General features: G+C 39.6%; 1 protein-coding gene across 1 annotated transcript; it reads right to left on the bottom strand.

The window, feature by feature from the left end:
• Positions 1 to 7,908: 7,908 nt before the first annotated feature.
• On the bottom strand, positions 7,909 to 9,493 carry LOC146159026 (uncharacterized). Its single transcript, XM_083384830.1, has 4 exons — positions 9,480 to 9,493; positions 8,926 to 9,238; positions 8,415 to 8,728; positions 7,909 to 7,963 (listed from the first exon to the last, which is right to left on the bottom strand). The coding sequence occupies exons 1-4, from the start codon at positions 9,491 to 9,493 to the stop codon at positions 7,909 to 7,911; spliced, it is 696 nt and encodes a 231-aa protein (XP_083240956.1).
• Between the last annotated feature and the right edge of the window lie 757 nt (positions 9,494 to 10,250).

A 10,250-nucleotide genomic window follows, 5' to 3' on the forward strand; every position in this document is an offset into this window, starting at 1 on the left:
GAGTCCGACTCCGGCTAAATGTGCGATATTATTGAGCCCCGAATCAGGTTCCCGCTTTAGCCCTTAACATCTGTGCACCACATGACATGGCAACATAAACGTCATCAAAGGCTGAAAACATTGCATCGGCACAAGAGCAATTGATTGCTGCGCGAGCTCTCCATTCATCGGCAGGTAATGCTTAAACATACAAACCTCAGGGACTTGATATTTACGGATCTTTCGAAAATAGCGCCATATGTGGTGCCTACAATACAACATATTTGTTGAAAGGTAGCGCTGTTGCGCACCAAATGAACCAATTAAAACACAGCTTTGGGGATTCACGTGCAGCATTACCGAATACATAAAGATAACTGAAGCTCTTCGCAAATATTTACGTTTTCTAACTAATCGAAAAATATACCAAACTAGTTTTATGTGCTAACACATCTGAAACGTTGTTAACAAAGTCATTTGTTTTAGAAACCGCATAGAACAAAATCAAAGGTAAACAACTTAAAGTAGACCTTGTTCCATTAGTGGGTTGAATTATGTATATAAAAGTAAACAGTGACGATATTAATAGGCATCTTATTGTGTTGTCACCTAGTTCAGCATGTTACTTAAATGCCATCCAGATAATAGCTAATTTAGAGAGCATCTATTCTTCAGTGTATGGGAACCTGTCAGCGGAATCCAGCACCACACCTGACATAGCAACATCATCTCCAACGTCATCGCAAGCTGAAAACATTGCATCGGCACGAGAGCAATAGATTGCTGCGCGAGCTCTCGATTCATCGGCAGTTAATGCTTAAACATACAAACCTCAGCGACTTGTTCGTGCAGAGCCAAATGTGGTGCTTAAAATATAATTTATTTATTGAATGGTGGCGCTGTTGCGTACCACATTGAACCAATTAAAACACAGCTTTGGGACTTGACGTGTAGCGAGCAGACCTAGTTGTGCATTTTAATTAAATGCGATCCAGACATTACTTGATTTAGAGATCATCTATTCTGCAGTGAATGGGAACCTGGAAAATTACCAGTAGATGTTCCTAATTAAACCTTGACATCTGTGCACCACGTGACATAACAACTTCGTCTCCAACGTCATCACAGGCTAAATACATTGCATCGGCACGAGAGCAATTGATTGCTGCGCGAGCTCTCGATTCGTTAACAGGTAATGCTTAAAAATACAAACCTCAGCACTTTATGGCCACGTACTATTAGCAAACAGCGCCAAATGTGGTGCTTTTAATTTAATTTATTACTGCCAGGTGACGCTGTTGCGCACCACATTGAACCAATTAAAACACGGATTTGGGGCTTACAGTGCAGCAAGCATTTTACGGAATACATAAAGATAAGTGTAGCTCTGTAAAAATCTTACCCTGTTAAATTAATCGAACAAAATACCAAAATGGTTTAAATAATTTGCTAGCACGTGTGAAACTTTATTAACAAAGTTGTTTGTCTTAGGGACCGCATAGGATAAAAACAAATTAAACCAATTTAGCTACGTTAAACCATTAACATAAAATTATGATAATATTGATAGTCATAGTATTGTGTTGTGACCTAGTTCTGCATTTTAATTGAATGCGATCCAGACATTACCTGATTTAGAGAGCATCCATTTCTGAAGTGTCTGGGAACATGTCATCGGAATCCAACAGCAGTGGAAAATTACCAGTAGATTTTCCTAGTTAGACCTTGACATGTCTGTACCACGTGACATAGCAACATCATCGTTAACGTCATAACAAGCTGAAAACATTGCATCGGCACAAGAGCAATTGATTGCTGCGCGAGCTCTCGATTCGTCGGCAGGTAATGCTTAAAAATACAAACCTCAGCGACTTGATCGTTATGGACTATTCGAAAACAGCGCCAAAAGTGGTTACAACAATATAATCTATTTGCGGAAAGGTGGCGCTGTTGCGTACTGCATTGAACCAATTAAAACACATCTTTTGGGCTTTACGTGCAGCAAACATTTGACCGAATACGTAAAGATAATGTAGCTCTATAAAAATCTAACCCTGTTAAATTAATCGAACAAAATACCAAAATGGTTTAAATAATTTGCTAGCACATCTAAAACTTCATTAACAAAGTTGTTTGTCTTAGACACCGCATAGGACAAAAGCAAATTAAACCAATTACGTTAAACCAAGGTACGTTAAACGAAAAACATAGTCGAATGTTTAAAACCATTCGCTGAAGCCTAATCTTGAAAAACCTAAAGATTGATTCTCCTTGCGGACCCTCTGAAACTGCTGTACGGACCCCAGTTTTGGAACCACTGCCTTATATAATCAAAGTCTGATTATAGAATTTTTTCTCCTGTTGTTTTTTTTTTTCGTACAAATCTTTTTGAAAACAAATCGCCTTAACTATTGCAGTATAACACGCAAAAAACAAATTGCTGAAAACCCGTAACTTGTTGTTTTTGTTGTTGTCTTTCATTAGCCATTTTCGTTTTGTGTAGAGTACGTTTTTCAACAATTAAGAAAAGAGCTGCAAGGCTGTTTTGGTTTTCTAAACACAGGTGCTCAGCAACTTACTTATGCATGGTATACTGGTTATCTTATAGTTAAGAATGCAGAAGACATGTGTGCAACCCAACCTATTAAAGTCTGCTAATGAATTTGTCAACCACGCGGAATCCTGGTTGCCGCTGCTGCGAGGTTAAAATTGTGCTTAACCAATAAAAATAATCAGCAACCACGCGTGTTACCTCCCGGTCGACGATTCGTGGAACTTTTGGGCAAACTTTAGTGGCCGCTTGTCCATTTCATCGAGGTCCTGCCACAACTCGACGATCTGCTGGCAGGCGGCCTCTGTTAAAACATGACCCCCCCCATCCGATCATCACCTCGGCGAGCCTGTCGACCTTGTCCCACCCCGGCCGTCGCGCGTCGACGGCGGTGTCCGGCTACAAAAAACAAAAAACTATTAGGTCGTCGGCTACGATGCGTAGTTAAAAATCACACTAATTGCGATATTTACCTTGTATCCGTCGTCCCAGCCGGGAATGTCGAGAAACTCGAGACTGAAGTCTTCTATGCCTGAGTCGGGGCCCTCCAACAGCTCGTTCTCCAAAGGAACGCTCTCGTTGACCTCCGTCTTGAGGCTTTCCACGACGCGGTGGAGTCTCGTGTTTTCCACGAAGTCTCGTGTAATGCTCATGCATCCGAAAGGCCGTGAAGTAGGAAGTGCAGAAATAGTTTAACGTAACAAAAGCCCTACATTCGACGCAACGAGCGCTACACGCAGGAATGTTGTCCTTCACATTGCCTTCACCTTTTTATCGGTCGGGGGACGATTTTAAATCTTTCTTATCTGTTTTTAAGTCCCATTGCAATTGCATTGCGGCAAATGAGAATTTGAGAAAACATTTGTTGTTGACATGCCTCGATTGAAACTTTTTGTTCGACATGATCGATGGCGAAAGTGAACTTTACCTTGTCTAATGCGACCATAGTCGAACGCGCTTTAGCGGCCAATGATTTAAATAGCGGTTTTAACAAATGAGACGAGTTGCTAGACAGGGTACAAATGACAAATGAAGGTATAAGGGAATTCGTATACTGTTTACAAAACCTTGGGGATTTAGCCTACCCAGCCGCCAGTGATAAGGCGATAAAAAACGAAATTCTGTATATGGTTTTGCTTCACGGGTTGAGCGACATCAGGACGCTCGCCGCAACTAATGGTCAAGACGTCACTATAAAGCGAAACTTCACCAAAGCAGCAAAGATGGCCGTACACGCGAATGTAGCGTGTCAGCCTTTACCCAACGTAGCCCATGGAAGTAAGAACGCCTTACATGACGAGCTGGTGGACCCTCCGGGCCTTTCAAAGTTTTTCCTCAAAACCACGATAAAATGAAGCTCTTGACGAATACAAAAGCGGCCTGAAGCGCTCTTATAGGACTGTGGCCAAGCAAACTGACAACCCAATGATGGAGCCAGCACCAGACGTCGGACTTCGCCTTACGATTGCCCCAACATCCACGAACCCAAGAATGACGCGGACCACAGCACAAGCCCCTGTCTTATGCCTCACGGCACATCCTTATCTACCATCAGACTGAACACGTTTTTACCCCTATATATAAACCTTCCGCTAGCAATGTTTGTGGGCAACGAAATTCGGAAGGAGGGGATGTTGCACAACATGTTTTATCGTTCGTTTGTGTGTTGTTTCGCCTTATGTTCACTATTGCGTTGTCCCTCATTTAACTTGTCTTGCCTTTCTACTTTTGCACTTCACCTTTCACGCTTTATTTCTTATCTTATCACGTTTTTCGTTGACACCTATTAATTAGTTACGTCTGACAGAGACACAATTTTTTTCTCTCGTTGTTGTGTTACGTGTGGTCAAAATCGAATGTCGACAGTGAGGCTGGGCAAGGCTGGGATAACCACTCGTTTTGTCGTCGTTAACGTCCTTTTTTAATCTCTGGTCGCTTTATGTTACGCGCTTCCTTTGTTTTATGTTTTATATGTTAGTTCGCCTCTGTCGTCCTATATTATATACAATACAGATCAATCTCGTGTAGTGCTCAGGCATCCGACAGGCCGTGAAGTAGGGAGTCCTGAAATAGTTTAACGTAACACTACCAAGGCCAGCAAATGCATGGATTAGACACGAATGCACTTGAAACAAGGCGAGAATACTTGATCAATCCGCACCAACTGGAACTATATATTGAACTCTAATTCTGTTGAAAGTTTTTCTTATTGTTTTCACCAAATGTCAAATAATTACTGTACAAATATGAATGTGTTATAAAGCCTCTTCTGCAAACATGACTTAATGTAGTACTTTGTTATACGTCTCAAAACTTTTCGGCATTTACCTCTTTAAACAAAAGTTTATTGCGTTTGCAAACGTTTACCATTTCAAGCTCGTTTTGTCCAACATTAAATTAGATATGTTGCAGAAAACCTGACAGACAACTTAGATAATTCTAGTTTTCTAATTCATTGAATTAGAGCAAAATGCGTCCAATTCTTATTCTAATCTAATTTGTGAATTGCGTAAATGCTATAATTCTAGTTGTAATCTAATTCGGATTTTACCCAAAATGCTACTTTGTCCAACGGCTTTTTTAGGTTCTCAGTTAAAACACAGAATTTCAGATAAAACTCCTTGGTTTGAACAACTTGGTTGTAATGTTTACAGTCTAATAAGCACAAAAAAAATAAATTGCAATTAAATCCAATTGATTGTAAATAATTAAATGTGATTCTATTTTTGGGTTTGGGGTGCTGAGAAATGTTGCCAGGCGGGCGGCCCAAAACAAATCTAACTAATTAAGAGCTAAGCCAGAATCTAAAGGTCTGGCCATTATTCCTTACATTCCAGGTCTGGGAAAAAAACTATTTTTTTTTTCAGAAAGCCAAGACATTTCTGCAGCTTTCAAACCGGCCAGAAAATTGGACACGTTTTACCTTTACCTAAAGATCCAGTTAAACCAGAAAAACGTCAAGGGGCTGTTTATGAGATTCCCTGTAGAGTTTGTTCAGCAACATACACAGGGGAAACTAAACGTTTCTTTTATACCAGGAAACTTGACCATATGCGTGATATTCGCCATGAAAGGGCATCCCGGTCAGCTCTGGCAGAGCATGCGGTTGAACTTCGTCACGGAATTGATTGGGATAAGCGTAAAATTTTAGACTGGAAACGCACAATTACAAAAGACGGTTCATTGAATCATTCCGGATTGACAAATGCCCTAACACCATGAACAAAAAGGATTCTTGGTATTCGGCAATCTACTCGTCGTTGTAGCTATAACGCAATAGCTGACACACGCTCGTTGTCCGACGGCGCAGTACTGCACCGGATGACTCCGGTGCGTCACAGCCTAGCGCATACTTCAGCGACATCTAGAATTATTAATTTTAATCTACATCTTTTTTCCATTTTTTACTTCTCAGTATATAAGATGGCTAACGCACTCTCGTTTTAATTATTAACCTTGATGAGGTCAGCTGGTATCTGCTGCCGAAACATCGGCTTATACTTGGATTACACCAGAATAGCGATTTCTATCTATTCATATGTTGCCTGGTGGAGCGAACTCTATTTTTAAGTTTATATCTAATTCAATGTTTGACAAAACGCGCTTGAAATGGTTAACGTTTGCAAACGCAATAAACTTTTTTATCAAGATTTAAATGCCGAAAAGTTTTGAGACGCATAACAAAGTACTACATTACGTCATATTTGCAGGAGAGCCTTTAAAATAGATTCATATTTGTACGGTAATTATTTTACATTTGGTGAAAACAATAAGAAAGACTTTCAACAGAATTAGAGTTCAGTTTTAGTCCAAGTTGGTACGGATTGATCAAGTATTCTCGCCTTGTTTCAAGTGGATTCGTGTATAATCCATTTAGTTGCTGGCCTTGGCAAGCGATATTCCTATATACTTTGCAACATTTTGTTTTGTAATAGTTTGAGCATACCTATTCGATTTATATGCTCCATGTGAGCATTAAGTTGTTAACATTGACGTTTTTTAACAAATTAGGCAAATTCATTTGTAACCAGACTTAGACAACTATACATAATAGTTTTCTTATTCGTTGAATTGGAGCAAAATATGGCCAATTCTTATTCTAATCGAATTTGTCAATTGCGTGAATGCCATACTTCTAGTTCTAAACAAAACTAATTCGGATTTTACCCAAAATGCTACTTTGTCCAACGGCTTTTAGTCTCTCAGTTAAAACACATAATTTCAGTTAAAACTCCTTGGTTTGAACAACTTGGATGTAATTTTTACGGTTTAAAAGCACAAGAAAAACAAATTGCGATTAAATCAAATTGATTCTATTTTTGGGTTGGGGGCCCTGAGAAGGGTTGCCAGGCGGGCGGCGAAATGCGCAGCTAATTGGAGAATTTGTGAAAAGTTCCAGGACGTGGCGGTGCGGCACGGCCAAACGGTTCCCAAACAAATTCCGGCGTCGACAGGTTCGCAAAAGTTTATTTTGTTTCCCAAACCATTTGTGCAACGTTGTTCAGCAGCTAGCTAGCAGCAAACAGTTTGATCTCATTAGCGAGTGTTACGTCACAATGCCTTGGAAGGATGCGCAAATGCATTAATAAGGAAAGATGCCTGTTTGGTATGCAAAGTATTTTACTTTAGGTGCCCGCCTGCCTTCATCCTTTGCGAGAAGGCACGATTTTTGTTTTTGTGTAGTTTGTTTATGTTAGAGTAGGCCCAACAACTTAGAATAGCAAAGTGTAAAAGCAAGCTACAGTTAATATTGCCAAAGAAAAACATTGTTAGAGCCTTAGATTTTTATCACATTTAGGTGTCATCGAAAGGGGCAATACTAATTTACGGAATGATGAATGGTCGGAATGTTCGGAACGCTCACTAATTTAAGTGTTACTCCGTTAAAACAATTATTAAACCAACGCACAATATTTGAGTTACGGTGGGGCTTAGCGTTTGGTTGAAGGTGGGTCAAGTTTTATTATATTTAATAATAATACTGTGAGCGATCCAACCATTCCGACCATTCATCATTCCGTAAATTAGTGTTACCCATCGAAAGTGGACAAGTTGTTCCAGGATGCGTTACAATTGACAACGAACGTGGTATTGAGCTAAACTGAGATAATTCCTTTTGCTAAAAAAGTCAACTTAAAACAAAAATAAAATAAATGTTGGTACTCATGTTTTGTACTATAGCATCAGCAGTGTTTAACCAAACCAAACAAAACATTCTGCCCCAAAAGCCAACTCGAAACAATCACAAATTAATTGTGGTATTTTTGTTTTATTTTTCCGCAACGATGTTGGAAATCAGGTGAAGGTTTATTAAGTAAGCCATCACAATTCTAAGTGACACTACGTTTCCGAACATCGTCCACTGGTTGAAGAGATACTCAGCAGTACCTGTAGCGACCTCTGTAGCAAGACAGGCGGTATCTGTAGGTACGGCTGAAAAAAAACAACAAGGATTGGATACGAATCAATCAATAGAAACCAAATATCACACTCGTTTGTTTGTTTCTAATCTCGCTTACTTTAAGTAATTTGTGATCAAAATGGTTTAAAATTAATATGGATATTTGGTTTGGAAATACATGATATCAAGGGTCAATTTGCGCAAAGACTTTATTAAGATATACAAAGTGCTATTAATAAGTGTGCCGCTATTTTTCGCCAGAAGGGCTAGAATAAAATTAACTTTATATGCAAAATTAGTTCAGAACAAAAATCTTCATCAAGATGGAACAACCCAGGATTAAAAACAAAGTTTTTTCAACCCTATAATAACATACCAAATTTTACCAAAGTGCATACAGGCTAGATTACAGTTTGTTTACATGGGTGCAAACTTGTTTAGACAATATTTCTAAGATTTCTTTAAAGGTAAAGGGTGACTTACCAGTAAGAGCGGTACTTGTAGCGGTAGGTGCAGCCCCTTGGATAGCAGATGCTCCACTTGTAGTAGTTTCCGAAGCAAAAGCCGGGCAAGCACCACCTGGTGATCTTGCATTTGTAACAGCACGAATAATGCTGAACCAAAGCGGGCAAGTCGGTTACCCAGCATTCGTCGAACTTGGCAAGGATCTCGTCATCCCTGTATTTGTTCAATGCCGCGAGATATTTGGTGATGAGTGTGGTGACCTCATCGGGCAAGGTTTCGCCGAACATGAACTTCAGCATGCTCGTGTAACGAGCAATTTGAACAAGAATGGCCTGGAAAGTGCAGTTTACAAATAAAAATTAGCTCGTTGTATAAAAGGTATTCGCACAGTTTTTCTCAGCGTATGGTGTAGCACTTTTATTTGCAAGTGACCAAAAAACTGAAATCAAGTGCAGAATATTTATGCAATATTTACTTAATCAACACCGTGTAAATATAATAATACGTTAGACCCCTTAGATTTACTCACATCGTCAACGGCCTTCTTAAGACATTCGCGTTGTGCGTCGCGTTTTCCTTCCAACTTTGTCTGATATTCACCGATTGCCGTAGTTCTGTCAGTAAGACACGTTGAGTACTTGGTTTTGACGTCTTCGATGTAGCCTTCAAGACGCAGTTTGTAGGCGTCGCGTTTTGCGTTGAAGTCTGTCTCGGCATCGTCACGGTAACCCTTGAGCTTTTCCTCGTATTCTGTCACTTTGCCGTCAACCAAACCTTCCAATTCGGTCCTCTTAGCGTCAACCGCTGTTTGCTGCTCGGTCGTCAGCTCCTTGGAATTGTTGCTACAAAGTCAAAGTTTTAGCCGCCAAAGGAATATTACTTTTTATAAAATTCTTTTTATAAAAATAAAGGTTTACAATAAGCTTGTTTCAAGCGATCAGTGCTTCGCTGGCGGGTTTATAAACAATCAAACTCAAAAATATAACTCAATGATGTAAAAATAGCAAAATAGGCAAACATAACGTTGGAACAAATATCAGGTGGTTGTTATAGAGACCTGATTGCCAATTTGAGTTTTATAGCGTAAGTATATGCATACTAACGTCTTGTTATTAAAAAGGGCAAACTTAATTGAGGATCAGATTTCAATTAAAAAGCAGTAGACTTTATAAAACAAAGTTCAAATGAAGTTCGAACCAACACCCGTCGGAATATAGCACCAAGTCTCCAGCAAATGCTAAGGGTCACAGGCAAACTGGAATGAGGTTAAGACTTGGTGTAAAAACGATGTGCCAATATGGCGATGAAGAAAGCAACTTACATGCAATAGTAGTGGTTGATCAATTGGTTGACTTCCCACTCGTCACGAGCCACCACCACTTGGCGATACTTAGTGGAGTAAGTTGCATGGATACCCTCCCACTTGAGCTTCCAAGCGTCGAACAAGCCTTGGATTTTAGTGATTGCGTCGTCCTTTGCTGTTGTCATATCCTTAACGGCATCATCCGCTGTTGGGTTAACTGCGTCTGTAAATGGAAGCATAAGTTGAAACAAGCGTCCTGGCAATTATGGAAATGTTAACATTGTTCTCATGGCAAAAAGCAACGGATAACTGACGTACAAAAAGTAGGTAAAAATGCTTTAAAAGGTGGCAAATCGCATTAAACGGCATTCGTAAAAAGTTTGTACTTTTTTCCATTAAAAGTCTTTTATAGCATTTTCATATCAATACAAAAATAACTCAAAACAAGATTAAATATAACGTATACATCTTGTGTTGAAAAACTAAACAGAAAGTTTGGCATGGTTTGCTTACCAACGTCGCAAGTCTTTAGGCAACTGTAGCTAACTTTA

Source organism: Ascidiella aspersa, chromosome 3 (genome assembly GCF_963924565.1).
Source record: "Ascidiella aspersa chromosome 3, kaAscAspe10.2, whole genome shotgun sequence".
In the NCBI taxonomy this organism is placed as follows: Eukaryota; Metazoa; Chordata; class Ascidiacea; order Phlebobranchia; family Ascidiidae; genus Ascidiella; species Ascidiella aspersa.

Coding starts and splice junctions, on each gene's coding strand:
- LOC146159026 (XM_083384830.1), bottom strand. Junction 8,729..8,925: donor TTAAGAAGGCCGTTGACGAT/GTGAGTAAATCT, acceptor TGCACTTTCCAG/GCCATTCTTGTTCAAATTGC. Junction 7,964..8,414: donor TACAAGTACCGCTCTTACTG/GTAAGTCACCCT, acceptor GTTTTTTTTCAG/CCGTACCTACAGATACCGCC.